The 18,717-nt window shown below is 28.0% G+C and overlaps 2 protein-coding genes across 2 annotated transcripts; one reads left to right on the forward strand and one right to left on the reverse strand.

The window, feature by feature from the left end:
- Positions 1-1,278: 1,278 nt before the first annotated feature.
- LOC107029279 (rho GTPase-activating protein 5-like) lies at positions 1,279-5,638 on the reverse strand. The gene is made up of 5 exons (XM_015230661.2): positions 5,118-5,638; positions 3,408-3,528; positions 3,149-3,268; positions 2,401-2,631; positions 1,279-2,164 (listed from the first exon to the last, which is right to left on the reverse strand). Exons 1-5 carry the CDS (start codon positions 5,636-5,638, stop codon positions 1,568-1,570), a joined length of 1,590 nt encoding a protein of 529 aa, XP_015086147.1. The 3' UTR covers positions 1,279-1,567.
- An 11,781-nt stretch (positions 5,639-17,419) lies between these two features.
- Positions 17,420-18,245, forward strand: LOC107030771 (auxin-responsive protein SAUR41-like). Its single transcript, XM_015232027.2, has one exon. The coding sequence runs from the start codon at positions 17,487-17,489 to the stop codon at positions 17,937-17,939; it is 453 nt and encodes a 150-aa protein (XP_015087513.1). The 5' UTR covers positions 17,420-17,486; the 3' UTR covers positions 17,940-18,245.
- Positions 18,246-18,717: the final 472 nt, after the last annotated feature.

Consider the following 18,717-nt stretch of genomic DNA (forward strand, 5'->3'; position numbering starts at 1 on the left):
TTAACTTTTATTGTTGATTTGATTGCTGTCATTAGATCTTTGTCCCTAGATATGTACTATGTACTCTCGCCTTACCTTTTTCATTTTTTTCTTATTTGTTTGCTTTTACACGGAAGAATTATCTATTCAAAAATCAATTTTTAATCTTTCCTAGGGTTATCTCACGTATCGATAATTAATTATAGTGAATAATTGTTATTTGCCTTTCGAAATTTTAACTTTTGAAGATAGTAACGGTCACAATAATACTAATAAAATATATTTTTTAGGTGCAGAAATATTAATGGTAAGTTTAATAATTTTTCTCACTTAAAATAGTATTCTAGATTATAATAAAAATGTCTGAAATCTATATTTTAAAATTATTATCTTTTATTAACAATATTTTAGAACTTTAAAATAAATTACTAACTCTTCATATTATTAAAATAAGATTTAGAATAACAATATCTAAGGTAATGTTTTCAAACATGATAAATATCTCATTACATAATTTATGTTTTGTGATTTTTAAGATCGTTATCCTCTATAAATTTTAGAACACCCCACAAGCCTGGGATCCTGGTTCTGCCTCTGATCGGGAAGGCTTGTATCACCTAGTATTTATTTGGTTGAGATTTGAATTTAATACGATTTTTTAAAAAATATTCAAAGATTTAATGTAAAAATATACTTCAATTTTCATTGTTTCACGAGTTTTATGTTTTAACTATTCATTTTTCTCTTTCTCTACCTAAATTATGAGTCACTTAGTATTTGAACACACTTCGATGTTGAAATTAGTATTTGAACACACTTCGATGTTGAATTGATCCTAATATTGATAATAGCTGCGTGTAGAACAACTCAATATCAAGGTATATTTTAATACAAAGTGAGTGATAATTAAGATATGACACTCAACACACGCGAAAAGACAAATAGTTGATAGTTTATGTTTCACTTTTACCACTATTATATTTGTTTGGATATTTTTATGAAGAAAAATTAAATTCCTAAACATAATGCTACTTTTTCAATAACAACAGAAAAAATAATCCAACAACCAAATTTAACGTAATTTAATATGCTATATTATGATTAATCACTCAATTGAAAATCCAATCTGCAATGCAATTATTTTTATTTTATTTTCACTTGTTTAATATTCACTTAAAAGCCATATAGTCAAGGTTTATACTGAATAACATGTTTTTTATCAAAAACGACTTAATTTCTTGAATTCAAATCCGACGTTGGTTAAGGGTGAAGAAATAAGTTGAAAACACTAGCGATCACTTGTTTATGTCAAAATGAAGAAAATCATATTGAAATTGGAAACCACAACAATGTTCATTCTAAAAATAAAAAAAAACACATAAATTACATTCATCCTGCTAGTTTCCCCAGCCAAACATGCCTATAGAGAAAGGTGACAGAATTCCTGTTGAACTACTAAGAAAGTAACCAATATCCAAGCACAAACATAACTGGATAATACATTGTCTTCTTTTTTTTCCAAACATAAATCACAACCATTCAACTTCTTGATGAGGTAGCAGCAATAGCCCCTTGAGGCGAGATGTGTTCATCGCCATGCTTCCACCCTTTCTGTTGTCGAATTCAACCTATCGATGATTCTGACTCCTTTGCCCTTCTCTAAACTACCAGATATGTGACCTATTGGCCATTCAATCATTTTCTTTGATCCTTTCAGACTAGAACTACTCGAATGCACGCTTTTAGTCCTTCGGATTTTTGGTTGACTTCTTCCACTTGTAGAATTGATGTTACCAGATCCAAGCTCATCATCCTTTGTGCTGTCTGGTAGGTTTGAGATTTCACTGAGACAATCAACGAACGCATCTTTCTGAAGAACGTTCTCTACGGTACATGGTAATCCATGGGATTTATTCTCAACTATTATCTCTCTGAGGGTAGAATTAGCAGCGCCACTTGAGGGTCGTTCTTTGGATATAACGATATCCTCCTCGATCTCGTTAGACTTCTGAACTATTGGTTGTGAAGCACTATGATGTCCATTTTCATCGAATGGCTCCAGTTCTGGTGCAGGACCAGCTTCTACAACAGTTTCTTCTCGGTCTTTCAAAGTCCGGAGAATAAGAGTTTTGAGAAAGTTCATAACTTGAACTGCATACATCAAAGCAGTCAACGGATCTGCCATCTGCAGGAAAAAGAAGTTGCACCATCTGTTAATCAAGAAAACACTCGCTGACTATGAAATGGAAATTGCACTCCTTTCATATAGGAAATATCACAACCACGACGACTTTCCTAACAAGTTGTAACCCCGCAAACGCTTACCCACACCCGAAACTAAGAAAACGAAAAGAGACGTTATAGGAGCAACAATATGATTCCTTCATGTTTCTTTTAAATTGCATGAAAGTTTTGAGTTACCTGTGTCATATTTGGAGCAAACACCATAGCGATATTACGTGCATTCATTTTGTTAAAACTTTCCAGTTGAGCAACATCAGCCATCAAGTTAATAGCCCAATCTAATAGAGCAGCTTCAGTTGGAGGAAGAAGTCTCACGAGCCGCACACACTCTTCTTCCGATTGAGCACGCATAATTTCCTCTGGCGAGAGAGAATCCAAAACTCCCATTGGTAACTCTCTGAACCAAGCCTATAAAAGTATCATCACTTTACGTCAATTACCAGATACAAATGTAACGAAAAATCAAAACAACCATAAAATGCATAAAGAAACAAATATTGATGTCAATAGAACCATCTCCTACCGCTGTCCATATAGGGAGAGGAGAAAGAACTCTTTGAACTTGATCAGAACATAACAATGTACCTCTTCTTCATTAATGAAGAAGATAAGGAATTTTAATTCAAGTTCAAATGCAATTTAGAGGAAGTATACTTCCTCCAAAATGAGACATTTCGCCTCAAAAGCTGATATGGAAAGATATTGATCACTTGCAATCCGAGTAAATAATTTCCTCTCAACAATTACCTAAAAATGTCAAATGGAATCTATGTCGCCCTGACTCTTCAAAAATATCGTAAGTGTGTGTCAGATCCTCTAAAAGTAGTGCTTTTTTGGAGGATCTGACACGGGACCGGCAGCATTTTTGGAGAGGCTGAGCAACATAGAATGAAACATATTCCGAGAGCAAGGTGCAGAATATCACCTTTATAAGACCTGCTAAGCAATGGACGTCGATGTTATCTGGGATAATTCCCCTATTTAGCTGCTCCCTGACAAATTCTTCTTGGCCATTTTCGGCATTGATCCTGAAGATCCCTTCAGCCTGCAAGTGAATAACTAATTCTCATCATTGAAAAGTTATACTTGCGAACTTCTAGAGATCACACATACCAGTGATAGATGCCTAGTCAAACATTTAATTGATCTACATGAGGGAGATTAAAGAGTTGGTGAATCCGCACCTGCAAGCCACCTTGGACGTATAAGCGCCCTTGCATCATCAGAAGGATCGTGGGGACACTATTTCCTCGAGAGTCAAATGAAAGCTGCATGCAATCTGTCGAAACTCCAAAGACTCTTGTACTGCAAAAAAACAACACCAATATCAATTAGAAGAGCGTGACACTTTTTCACTAGGCAACAATCTGAACAAGTTGTTCTACACCATATAAAGCTCGTAAAAAGGTAGGATCAGAAGTTACTAGAATACAAAAGAAGTTACACAAAAGTAATACGCCATCACAAAACATGTATGATATATGATATAGTTTTTCAGTACTAGGTCGGTATCAACTTTAACAATTATGAAATAGAAGTATTGTAATGAAACAGGCACATACGAAGTTGAAAAATATAGAGGATTCATATCGCCTTACCCCAATTGTTTGGGACTGTAACATAGTTATTATTGTAACAATTATGAAGCAACGGCTTGTTTGCCAAACAAAGAGAACTAATTTTTTCTTTTCTTTTTTACAGTTCTCATTTTCTTTTACTATGTTGAAGGATGTCATATTCCCACAGTGCTCGAGGACATATGAAACTAGAAGGTAAAATTAAAAGGCCTATACTTCATTTTCTTCAATTTTTGCTCATCTATCCCGGGATTTCCTAAGCAACTACCATTTCAAAATGTTCAAAGAACTTTCTTAATTAGAAGAGTAATTATACTAAGCTTTCACTACGTTTCTCTGCACCCTTTTCTTAACCATTTTCATACACAACATATATATTGCCAACACGTGATAAAATTTCTACATTACTGAATAAGCAATATGCTTTTAAATTCCCCAACCAAATAAAAATAGTCAATTTTTGGTAAGTGTAGTCATCATGAAGAAAGGAAAATCTGAACTTGAAGCAAAAGAACATGTTACTTTCGATCTAATTATAGTCTAGTAAGGAAGACAAGGACACACCAATTACTCATCAATTCACAGATATATTAATCAACTATTCATGCATTCCACTGCATATTAGTTTTCTCCGAATAATTTAAACCATAATTATATGTTCTCCTTACCATAAGCATTTGCTGGACAAGGCTGTCAAAAGCCTAAACAACTAAACTAAAAGAAGCCAACAGCCCTTTTTCAGCTCACCATAAAGAGAAAAGAACAAAAAGATAAAACTTGATTAATAATAACAATAATAATGAATTATGGAATTTCACAAAATCATATCCTACTACTCCGTCCGACCCAAAATATATAGTAGTTATATTTTGCTTCTCGAGATTCAAATTACATGAACTATAACCAAATATTTTAAGATGTATTTCTTCACCATATTGATATGAGAAAAGTTGCAACTTATAAGTATAGGTTTCGAATATCAAATTAAACTAATTCAGTGTAGGTCGAAAGATTGATCAAAGCTGACTCTCAAAAAGCAAAACATGACAACTAGCTTAGGACAGCGGAAATATTCGAACATTAAATGTCATCAGAACACAACAAAACTAGAAGCACATACAAGGGAAAAAACAAAAGAATAATAATGGTTATAAAGTAACACCAAGCACATATCCTAACTCATGAATGATTTAGAAACAAACAACAACAATTACGTCTCAGTTCCAATCAAGTTAGAGTCGACTATATGAATCTCTACTTAGAAAACCCCGCGAATTCACAAAAAAAGTAAATTAAAAGAAAAGAAAAAGATCAAACCTGGCACTTGGGGGTCTTCTAGGTACTTCAGGTTCAAACTCAACAGGAAGACCAAGAAATCCATTAAACCTATCAAAAGTGACATGAGCAACATGTCTGACATTACTAGGCCAACTAATCTCCATTGATGAATTAGCAGAACTAGAACTAAAACCAGAACAAGATGAAGAAAGCAGCTCTTCAACACCAACACCACTAATAATATCAAAATTGCTCTTACAAGCAACCAAAGATTTCCTAAAACCAGTTAAACAAAGTGTTAACAAAGACAGCTGATCTCCCCCTTCTTCTCTTTCTCTCCTTTTTCTCTCTCTTTTTCTACCAGAAATACTAACTCCTCTTACTTCTACCTCACTATTATCTCCCCCTCTGTATACATCTACAACAGAATACACATTGGGTCCACTAATTACACTCTCTTGGTGAGACCCATCATTATCTCTAGCAACTAAACATGGTAGTATACTAATGGAGCTTGAAGCTGAAGGTAACTCATGTTGGGGTTGTATAATTTCAGTCATTTTCAAGAAACCCACAATAAAAAGATTGGATTTTTAATGGTACAACAAATCAAGAAAAGCTCCTACCTTATAATTTCAGTCATTTTCAAGAAACCCACAAAAAAAATCTTTTTTTTATTTAAAGATTGGGTTTTTTTTTTGGTGAGTTCTAAATTTAATGGTAGAACAAATCAAGAAAAGCTCCTACCTTATAATATCAATCATTTTCAAGAAACCCACAAAAAAAAATCCTTTTTTTTATTTAAAGATTGGATTTTTATATAAAGATTGGATTTTTCTTGGTGGGTTTTAATTGTATAACAAGAAGCAAGAAAAGTTTGGTGAAAAATTTTACAACAACTTGAGTAAAACCCTTCTTTATGATAAGTTGGGTAGATTAGTAGAAATGGGGTTTGAGTAGAGTTGGATTCAAGCAAAGGTTGGTTTTTGGAAGGTGAGATATTAATATCATCATCACTTTCAATACATTCTCATTTTCTTCTCCTTATTTTATGGAAGCACTTCAATTCTTTATATGAAAAAAAAACTCAATAGGGGAGAATATGGTATAGTTTGAGGAGAAAAAAGAGAAAGAAACTATACTATAGAAAGAAGGGGATTAGTACATAATAGAGCTTCTTGTTTTGGAATCAAAATGGCTTAGTTGGATTTGGCTCCTCTACCATGGCACTTTTTGTATACGATCCGTTTAGTTAAGATGTGTCTTAGAGATTTTGGTTATAATATAAGAGGTAATTATGTTTTATTCCTAAATGATATGATAAAGTTGCGAAGGAATAATAAGTATATTTATATTTATATTTTAGTAAGAAGTTTTAATTTGAATTTGGTCGTATAGTCACTTCTATTAGAAGGTGTTTACAATTTTCTTTTATAAAATAAAGTATTAAATAAGAATCGTAGTAGAGTAATAAATAATTTTATATTTTCAATTAAAAAGTCTGAATATGATCATGGAGCCACTTTTATTGGATGTGTTTATACCAATTGATATGATGATTAAAAAAAAATGCGATGGAATAGTGAGTAAATTTTTATTTTTGATTAAAAAATTTAAATACATGTCTGATTATGAAGTCATTTTTATTAGGAGATGTTTATAAATTTTGTAGGATACTAAATTGATATGATAATAAATAAGAGTCGTGATAAAGTGATAGATTATCCTATATTTTACGTCAAAAATATTAAATTTGAGCCTGATCATAAAGCCATTTATTATTAAAAGGTATTTATACTAAACGATAATAAAAGTTACAATGAAATCTTTATTTTTAGTTTAATACCTTGAATCCAAATTGGTCATGGAGTCACTTTTATCCTTAAAAAAGAATTAAGGATATTAATTGATACGATAATAAATAAGAATCACGATAAAATAATAAATAATTCTTTAATTTCTGTCAAAAATCTCAAATTTAAATTCATATATGAGTCCTTTTTATTAGAAGATATTTATAAATTTTACAAGATTCTAATTGATATAATAATAATAATAATAATAGATAAAAAGTCATCATGAAATAGCAAGTAATTTTTTGGTTTTAATCAACAATTTTGAATCAAATTTAAATTTGATCATAGTGACTCTTTTGTCATAAGGTGTTTATAAAATTTGGATATTAATCGATCTAATAAGAGATAAAAGTTTTGTTAAAGTGGTAAATAATCTTTTATTTTAATTAAATATATTGCATTTAAATTTATCACAAAGTCATTTTTATTAGAAGATGTTTATAAATTTCTATAAAATACTAATTGATATAATAATAGTAAAGAGTCTTAAAGAAGTAAGGAGTTTTTATTTTTGGTCAAAAATCCTAAAATCAAATAAATTTAAAATATAATATATATTTTCCATTTTCTAATACTCCTTCTTTCCAATTAATGTATAGGGAATGGAGTATGTGAATTAAAATATTTAATTGTTGTGAATTTAAGCATAGCTTTTCTAAATATTTTAACATAAAATAAAAAATGAAATTTTTTATGAAAGTTACTCTTAAATCCTTCCCAAAATATTTGGTACTCTTAACTTCTTGAGATTTAACTACATGAACTTTAAGAATCAAATTATGATATATATTTCACTCTATTAATATGAAAAAATTATAATTGAAATTATTATTTTTTGTAATTTTGAGTATATAAATTTTAATTTTAAAATATAAATAAAATATAAATCATTTTAGTTTTAAACATTAGACAAACAGATTTTTAGAAGCAAAATGTAATAAATTATACTATTAATATAATTTATTTTAGCTTTGAAAATTAGTTGAAATTGACTCTCTAGAAGCAAAACGTAACAAATCATATTACTAATATAATTAATTTTAGCTTTAAAGACTATAAGTTGATGGAAACTCTAGAAGCAAAATGTAACAAGTTATATTATTACTGTATTTCTTCTTTACTTTGAAGATTAGTCAAAATTAACTCTCTAAAAGTAAAATATATCAAATCATATTATCAATATAATTCATTTTAATTTTAAAAATTAATCAAATTAACTGTTTAGAAACAAAATATAACCAAGTATATAAACGAAATATGCTATTTTAACTTCAAAACTTAGTCAAATCAACTCACCAAAACCAAAACTTGACTAATTATATGACTTTGCATTGTTTAATTAAAGGGACTCAAGAGTATAATGATGAAAACTTAATATTCCTAATCCAATAATTATATTACCTAATCATGTGTAGATCCTATCTACTCTTTTAACACTTTTAATTTATTTCTTTTGAAGGTCATATTAATATCTTTAGTTGAATTATCAATTGTTTATTTATTATTCTGGTATAAATGAAACCTTTATTTTAATGTACATGACAACTTGTATTGTGTAGGAAGCTACCTGGTTCTGTTAAAGTAGTTGGAGATCTAAGGAAGAATAATATTTAAATGTCCTAACACATGAGCCGGATCGAAATGACAGAGTCAAGATTTTCACTTATAAAATTAAAAATATATTTTAATAAAATAATAAGAAAAGTTAATATTTATTCTATATTTGTAAAAATTATACATAAACTTTGATAAGACATCTCTTATATTTGTCAATACTCTAATGAAACTCTCATTTATGCATGCTTATTCTTTTTTCTTTTCTTTTTATCATTCGATGTATAATTTCAATTCTGATTAATTTAAATTTATATTTGAGATTTTTTGTTTGAAGAAAATTATTTTTTATTCAAGATGCTTATATTTTAAAAATTTAAATATGAGACTGATTAAGAATAAAAAAATATTTATCACTCAGATAAGCATACTTATCCATTTGAACACTAAGAAAAACAATCAAGATGAAAAATTCCCTTTCACTTTAGGGTGGTTAAGATGTGACCTTTTATTTTGGGAATTTTAAATTGGAGAATGATTTAGCTTACCAAAAAAACTTGTAACTTTCAATTGTGTCATCAAGAAAATGTGTAAAATTCAAGAATATGACAATTGATCATAACAAAAATCATATTGTAGTTAAACCATCCAATGTACTTGTGTTTTTCTCTTTTATTTTTGGGAAAAGTCATAATTATCCGCTTAAACCTATACATAAAATCTCATAGATACACTTATACTATACTTAGGTTTTATTACTCTCTCAAGTTATTTTATATATAATTTTATATCCATTTTCGGCTTACTTGACACTAGCTTGAAAAAAAATATCAACATATGATGGACCCACAAGATAGTGCCACATAGGCCGAAAAGGGTAGAAAATTACTTATAAAATAAGTTTAGGGGAATAATAGGACCTTAGTATAGTATAAGTGTGTCTTTGAGATTTCGGGCATAGGTTGAGGGGGTACTTGTACATTTTTCCTTTATTTTAAAAATAAGGGAAAATGTACAATTAACCCCCTAGATTATGACCGAAATCTCAAAGACAAATCTTAACTAAACTAAGGTCCTATTACCCCTAGAATATATTTTTTTTTGTAATTTTTTGCACCTTTTTGGCTTACGTGGCATCCAAATATCTCCCACGCGCTTCAATCGCGTGGAGTCACGGAGTGCGCCACGTAAAACAAAAGGTATACAAAATTACAAAAAAAAAAAAAAGTTCAGAGGGGTAATAGGGCCTTAGTTTAGTTAAGGTGTGTCTCTAGAATTTCAGTCATAGTCTAGGGGGTACTTGTACATTATCCCTAAAAAGAATGATACAACTTCACTAGTTTAATGATAGATGGACTAATATATGTTCTTTTGAGAAGAAATTGGACCTTCTTACTTATATTGTTTTGTAAAACTATATATTCGTAGCCGCTATTCTTTGATGGACACAAAGTAAATTTTATTCTAGTATAATAACTATAGACCTCAAAAAAATTATATCGCACTTAACATGTCACATATGATGAGCTCGATCGAGAAAATATGTAGTTCTGGTGCTTCATTTTACCATCATAAGTTACTTTTTCTGTCCATTATTTATCATGTTACGTTTTTCGAAAATTAATTTGATTAATTTTATAGTTAAATTAGATTACGTTAATTCGATAATTTTTTTTAAAAAAAATAATATTCAAAAGCTATACAAAAAGTACTATAAGTTGTAATTTTTTACATATCAATATGATAAAAATATACATCGTAAAATATTAATTAATATTATTGTACTTTGACTCTAAAAAATGAAATAATGACTATTACTTGTGAACAGAGAGAGTATTAATTATCATTAAAAAATTTGCAGGATTTTCTAGAATTAGGAATAAAGGGACTATAGACAAAATAAGTAGGAAATGTCGATAATACCCCTCACCATTTATATCAAATGACTTAATTATCGTAATTTTCTTTTTAGAGTCAAACGACAAGAATTTTGACTAATATTTTATGATGTATTTTTCATTATATTGAAAAATTGGAATTTATAGTATTTTTCAAATAATTTTTTGAATACCTAAATTTTTTGTTTAAAATATCAAATTAATGTAATCTAATGTAACTTTGAAAAAAAAGGTCTGAAAAATACTTCAATTTTGGTCGGAATCGTTGTTACGATACCAAATTTTATGAATGACCTTTTACTGTCCTGCACTTTTCAAAAGTGTATTTTAAAGGTATATATTTGTCAACGTGAACATATTACTATTTAAAATGATGCAATATTTATAATGTCCACGGGGCACATATATACCAATACAGTACACTATTAAATAGTACAGAAATAAAAAGTTCTCCATAAAATTTGATATCGTAACAATAATTTCGATCAAAATTTAAATATATTTCGTATAATTTTTCCCTAATTAAAAGTGGATGAAAGATAATAATAATAAATTTTAAAAGTACTAAAATGGACCACTTTTTTTTCTCACAAACACAAAAAATTAGGTGACTGTCTAATTATGTCTATAAAAAGCTTTGAACTTGTGGTAGACATAATTAATGGCCTTAATTCGTGGTTAAATTAGGTGAATTTGTCTAATTATATCTTCAATCATTGATTACATCAAAATGCATTTTTTGTACCTCAAATTTAAAGAACATTGAAAAATAATTTATTTTTCATTTCATAAACTTCGATTAATGTAATTTATGGTCAAAATATGGTCTAACTTTATTATATTTAGTGGGAATAGTAAATGTGAATATTTATAGCTAACGTTTTATATTAATGTCTCTAAAGATTTTAGCGATGTCAATGACATTAATTCAATTATCTTTAAATATTTTAAATAAATGTGAATATTTATAGCTAACATTTAATGTAAATATTTTTAAAGGCTTTAGCGACTTGAGATACAAATTGCAATGACAAATAATTATAACTGACAATTGTAACTTATGATGTTTTTTCTTTGTTTTTTTATTTTCATTGGTACTCGATACTCGTATTAAGCGACTAAACTAAATTTGCGCTGTAAGACTTACTTAAGAAAATTGATAATTTGTAACTTGATTATTTTCTTATATTCAAAAACTTAAATTTGAAACCTTTCAAATTGAATTTATTAACTTGGATAAATTTTAAAAATTAATTTATTAAAAAAAAACTTATAGGCTCTATGTATATACTAAATTCAAAGAGACAAAGACAGAGAAAAACATGGAAAAAGATACATAAAAAGATGATACAACGGAAGAAAACTTTTTTTTTTTTGGTTTTTAGAAATAAAACAATAATTTGCACTTTTTATGTTTACAATATTCACTATTCAAAAATTCAAATTCATCATAATGGTGGACCCCAAAAAAATTGATTTTTATATTTTATTTTATGTGTCATTATCTTTTACTAGTTTATTTTTAAAAAAATAAATGTTTATAATGTAAATTGAAAATTTTGAAATCTCGTAGAAGCTGATGTAGAGCAATAATATAATCACGTGAACTCAATACTTTTAGGTATGATTTCATAAAAATTACAACAAAATGTAGATATAACTTATAATCTAAAAAACAGAACGAGTTCTATACTCAAAATTTAGAAATTGAATCCATAAAGGTTAAATTCCATATCTGTCTTAAAGTTTCGGATTCAAATTTCAATAGAAGTAACATAAATATATTAGGCTATTTCTTTTTATTTTGTGCAAACTTTTAACGTTTAAGTCACCCGACACCTGTATTAATAGACACAAACGAATCTAAACACCACGCTTATTTAAAAAACAAAAAAAATATTATACCAAAAGGATTATTAACGGTCATTTTGGCCCAATGACCAATTGTACAAATTTTCTTTTGGACCAAAAGAACCTCTTTATTATCCAACAAAATATTGTCTTTTAATTCTTTTAATCCACTTTTTTATTTTATTTTTGCAACGGGCTGTATACTGTAAAGTTATATAATATTAGGGTCATTTTTGTCATTTTTGTTTCTTTTTAGACTAGTACTTTTATTTATTTTTTATCATATATTATCTATAAATTAGAATTATATTTTAAATATTATGTTCAGTCAAACATAATCATATATAACAAAAACACAAGTGAACTAATTACTAAGATTTAGATATGGAGAATAAATATTAATCGTAGTTAGAGATACATTAGTGATAAGCATGTGTTTACCTACTTAATTAGACTATAATCTATGTTAGAATTTGACATATATGTAAGTTTTGAACTTCTGTTGATTTTTCATTTGTTTTAAGCCTCGATCTTTGACGTTCTATTTAGATTTATCTTTTACATTAAAAATGATTAATTTTCAATTAAAAGTTAACCTATTTCATGACTCATGGTGATAATCCAAGAAATTACCCCTAATACTTTATTGGAGTCGAAGTTATAATTATACGGTAAATATTTTTTTATGATAGTATATTTATGGAAGTTTCCTATTATAAAAATAGAACTTTACATTATATGACAAAATATAATCATCACTTTTATATATAACAATAATTTTGAAAAAAATAGCACCTTAAGTTAAATTTAATATGTATATATATATATATATAAATTTAAATTACATATAAAACAAAAATTTAAAAGAATTGGATAAGACTTAATTTAGGCCCAAGCAATTTTATTAGGCCCACTAGCCCAATTTAACAGCCCACTTACCTATTGACCTGTTAAAATCCCAAACTAAATTAGTCCTTCCGTCTTGATTTATGTGACATTTTCTGGATTTCAAAATTCAAATAAGTCTATCTTTGATTGTAAATTTTTTTAATATATTTTTTAAATATTTTGAATTGTTAATTTATATGACTTATAATATTGTTTACGTAGTTTACAAATATATAAATTTCATTTGAGAAAAATTGAAAATTTCATGCGTAAATTTTCAGTCAAACTTAAATTGTTTGACTCTTAAAAAATGTAAAGTATAATATAAATTGAGACAGAACGAGTATTAATTGAGGACTTGTGATAGATTAACTTGTGAAAAAAAGTCATTTACTTGAAATAAAAAGTTGACTTTGACAACACTCTCAAGACTTAAACCAAGAAAAATAAGAATTACTTTAAATAAAAAGTTGACTTGACAATATTTTCCAGACTTAGTATGAAATTGTTTATTTAGACGTTTAAGATTTGAATCTTAAGAATAAAGTCGTTTTTGATTAAAAAAAAAGATTTTATTATCGAGGTGAGATAAATAAAAAGTTGACTTCACAACACTCTCAAGACTTGTGTAATTAGAAGTTTCAGATTTGAATCATGAGAATAAAGTGACCTTTGATAAGAAAGATTTTACTATCGAGGTCAGATTTTTAGGGCACAAATTTGAATAAGTCAGACACGTTCCAAAATGAATATCGAACGAGTGAAGAAAAAAAAAGTATGAAACTCGATTTGTTACGATAAAGTCTTTTTTTGATTATAAAAAAAGATTTTATTATTGAGGTGAGATAAATAAAAAATTGACTTCACAATACTCTCAAGACTTGTTTAATTAGAAGTTTCAGATTTGAATCATGAAAACAAAGTGATCTTTGATAAGAAAGATTTTACTATCGAGGTCAGATTTTTAGGGCACAAATTTGAATAAGTCAGACACGTTCCAAAATGAATATCGAACGAGTGAAGAAAAAAAAAGTATGAAACTCAATTTGTTACGACAAATATAATTTTTTAGATAAACATTTCACTTATTCTTTCATAACAAATCCAGAAACAATCGAAGGGTGATGAAATAATTATAGTTCCTTTATTCTTAATTAGAGATTCGGATTACACTTTATCAGCTTTCTTACCATGTCTTTCACTTGGAATGAATTTAGATTAATCAGCTTAGCAAATTTCATTGTAGCATATGAATTATGATAAGTTGAGTGTGATCCCTCCATTCGAATTTACTTGTCAAATTTAGACTTAACATATCTATTAATAAAATAACGATTAATATAGTGAATTTTATTATTTTATTCCTATTGATTAATAGGACCTCAAACATATTTATTCACTACATTTTTAAAGACATTAACTTAATATAAATAAATTAAGGATATAATAGAAAAAATTGTACTTTTTTAATTTGTCAAAAATAGCGACTAGACGTAGAATCAAAGAAAAAAATATATGACGAATAAAAATAAACGAAAGAAGGAATTTTATGAAAGAGACATGCTTGATTGGAATCTTCTAATAGAATTTTGTGTCTTTTTTTTTTCCTCTCCTTTGAATATGATTCAATTTGTCCAAATTATGATATCATGTTAGGCAATTAAAACACTAGTAAGTCAACTATTTTCCTTTTTTATAATCGTGAATTATTGGAGACTTTAAAACATAACATTTTAAATAATATTAAAATATTACAATTTAAAAGTGGAAAATTTTTATTGGACACTTTAAAATTCAACGTTTTAGATAATACTAAAATATTACAATTTAGAAATGAAAAACTTCTATAGGAGACTTTAAACACAATGTTTAAAAGATTATCTACTTCTATATATATATTTTGGGCAAAAGATATGTCCTACCAATATGGATTATGATGGATAAACATGATTTTTTTTTATTTTTTTATCGTAGATTTCGAATTCTAGTTTCTGTATGAGAAGTTTTATATTAGGATGAATTTTCTCTTAACCCTTGCGATATACGTTTGAAATAATCAAAATCCAATACACTTTATCGTTATGCACCTTTCAAACATATTTTTCTTACTCCGACTAGCGCGGTTTTTTTCCCTGATCAATTTGAATTCCATTTCATTTTTGATTTTAAGTTACTGGCTCTGAATAACTAGCCCAACAATAAGCTCAATTATTCCATAACTTGCTTCTTCAGATGGAAAGTATAGATAGAAAGACAGAAAAAAATTCGTAACATTAGACTTATTCCTATTTTTTTAACTGTAGATCTCGAATTCTAGTTTCTGTATGAGAAGTTTTATATTAGGAAGAACTTCCTCTTAACCCTTGCGATATACGTTTGAAATAATCAGAATTCAATACACTTTATCGCTATGCACCTTTCAAACATATTTTTCTTACTTCGACTAGCGGAGTTTCTTTCCCCGATCAATTTGAATTCCATTTCATCTTTGATTTTAAGTTACTGGCTCTGAATAACTAGCCCAACAATAAACTCAATTATTCCATAACTTGCTTCCTCAAATGGAAAGTATAGATAGAAAGACAGAAAAAAATTCGTAACATTAGACTTATTCCTATTTTTTTAACTGTAGATCTCGAATTCTAGTTTCTGTATGAGAAGATTTATATTAGGAAGAACTTTCTCTTAAGCCTTGCGATATACGTTTGACATAATCAGAATCCAATACACTTTACCGTTATGCACCTTTCAAACATATTTTTTTACTCCGACTAATGAAATTTCTTTCCCCGACCAATTTGAGTTCCATTTATCTTAAGTTACTGGCTCTGAATAACTAGTCCAACAATAAATTCAATTATTTCATAATTTATTATTTCGAACGAAAAGTATAGATAGAAAAATAAAATAGAAATCGCAGAATTAAATTTATTATAAGTCAATAAAAATATTATAACTGTAAGTGAAAATAACAATCATTCGATCGAAAAAAATTTGTCCTTTTGGAAGCAAATATTCCTTTTCATTTCAACCATTTACTTTGACAATTGGCAAGTAGTGCCGTCCTTGTTTACTTATTTTCCCAAAATTCTCTTTGTTTTTTTTCTTCTTATCTTTTAATTTTAATAATAAAAATGTGTCCTCCACTCTTCAACTCTCTTCATTCTTTTTTTGTTTTTATATAACTATTTTTATTTTATAATTTTGACTAATTTTTAATCACATAAACTGATAAATATTCCAACCGTCTAATTAATTATAATTTATAATATATACTTTATAATCCTTTTAACTTTTTTAATTTCATGGGTACCCACAATTTTCAGCCGTCTAATATATTAAAGGGTTGGTGATTAGTCAATTTTTTGCTAGTTGATTTAGAGTTAATTAAGTTAAAATTATTCTTGATTATTCAATTATGTAATGGTTAAAATTATTTTTTTGTTGGTTATAAAGGAATATATTGGTTGTAACTAATCCAGTATGCCACTTTAAGTAATGGATTAATGGCTAAAATATAACATGAGTTATTGCTATTCTATTTTAAATAAAGTGATATTTTTGTTTCTTTTTAAAATTTTATAAATGTTTGTAATTATTACTATTTGATAAAACCAACTCTATATCTCTACCATCTATTTACCTAATTAATTAAGGTATAATAATTTTTTAAAAAAGTGATATAGGTATAAAATAGACGTAACATATTTCGTTTTTCGAGAGTCAAACAATTAAAATTTGCACATGAAATCTTAAAAAAAAAATTGAAATAGAATCTATATATTTGTAAACTACGTAAAAAAGGTACTACAAGTCACAATAATTGACAATTCAAAATATTTATAAAGTATACGAAAAATTTATAGTCAAAGATAAACTTGTTAGATTCTCAAAATCCGAAATGTATCACATAAATTGAGATAAAAAGTTTAATTCTTTACGTTAATGATATAATTGGACATAATTTCTATAATAAAAAATCCCCGATCTCCAGTTGAAACTTTCATCGAGATACTTTTAGTTTTTAATTGATGGAATATGATAGAATTTAAGTACGAACACATAAAATTCAAATTCTGACTATTTCTTCTTTGATCTATATAGGCTATATAAGTTTAATATGCACTAATTGTTATTATTGATAAGTCAAAAGTGCATATATAGAGACAACAATTTAAGGACAAATAAATTAAACCACCACAATCATATAGCCACTCACTCTTCCAATTTTTTAAAAGTCAAAAGTTGGCCCTCTTTTGACAATTTCTCCACACTACAAAAAGCCAATTGCCACCCACTCTTTTTTCATTGCAAAAATATTCAAGAAATTAACTTCTTTCTCATTTTCTTGTACACAAAAAATGCTAGGCAAGAAGTTTGGTTCAATGAAGAAATTAGCCAAAAAGGCTAAGGTTATTAGATCACCAAGTGCTAATTCTATTTATAACCATGATCAATCCCAACATCTTGAATATTTACTTGTTAAGGATGATCATGATCATGATCATGATCATGATGATCAAGATCAAGATTATCAAGGGGTTAGTCCAACAAGTGCTAAATCATCAAAAAAGATGGGAACATTTGCAGTGTATGTAGGGGAAGAAAGGGAACGATTCGCGGTGCCAACGAGCTATCTCTCACATCCATTGTTCAAGATTTTGTTGGAGAAGACATATAATGAGTTTGGTTTTGAGCAAACAAATGGACTTGTGGTTCCATGTAGTGTTGTTGCATTTCAAGAAGTGGTCAATGCTGTGGAGTGTTGCAATGGGAAGTTTGATTTTGGTGGCTTGGTTGAGGAATTTCTATAATTAGGTCGATATTATTCTAAGGTCTTATATATTATGGCTTTGATTCACAACTACGTACAACATTTCAGTCTCGAACAAGTTGGAATCAACTACTTTTCTAGCTAGGGTGAAAAAATAGCATTTGGTGAAATAGATTTTAAATCATATCTTAAGGAGGTAATTTACAATTTAAAGTCTTAGTTACTTTTGTACCAAAAGAGATAGTGTAAATTATTACACCTTTAATATCATAGGTAATTAAGCTTCCTTTTGTTTTTTTTCCCATGAGGAGAAATATCAATTGAGAGAAGTAAATCTTGTTGTTTATATTTCTCTTTAAATTAATGTCAACTAGCTAAATTGTAAAATTTTAAGTGACAAGATCAATTGAAAGAGAAATGTAGTTGTTAATTATTTACTTTTTGCCCTTTCAAATACGTTAAAGACCACTTTGAGAATGTTCATCTCATGAGCACGTTCAAACAGTCAGTCTCAAAGTCAAAGTCAAAGACAGATAAAAAAAGATAGTTATGTAAACTGACATTTAACTTAAATAAACTAAGGATGTACATTTCTATCGTTTTAATCTCGCTCCTCACCTTGTTTTTCTTGTCATTTCACATGAGCGAAAGACTTTCTATAGATTCGATAGAGAAGAGATTTCAGACGCTCTTTATCCTAAGCCCCAGACATCCAGTTACCTTTTGCGCAATTATTACTAACTACATTTCTTTTCATATACAATTCCTGACTAGTTATAATTTTTCTAAAGACCGGAATAAGAGGGTTCAACATTTTC

The sequence above is a fragment of the Solanum pennellii genome, chromosome 9, assembly GCF_001406875.1.
Source record: "Solanum pennellii chromosome 9, SPENNV200".
NCBI lineage: Eukaryota > Viridiplantae > Streptophyta > Magnoliopsida > Solanales > Solanaceae > Solanum > Solanum pennellii.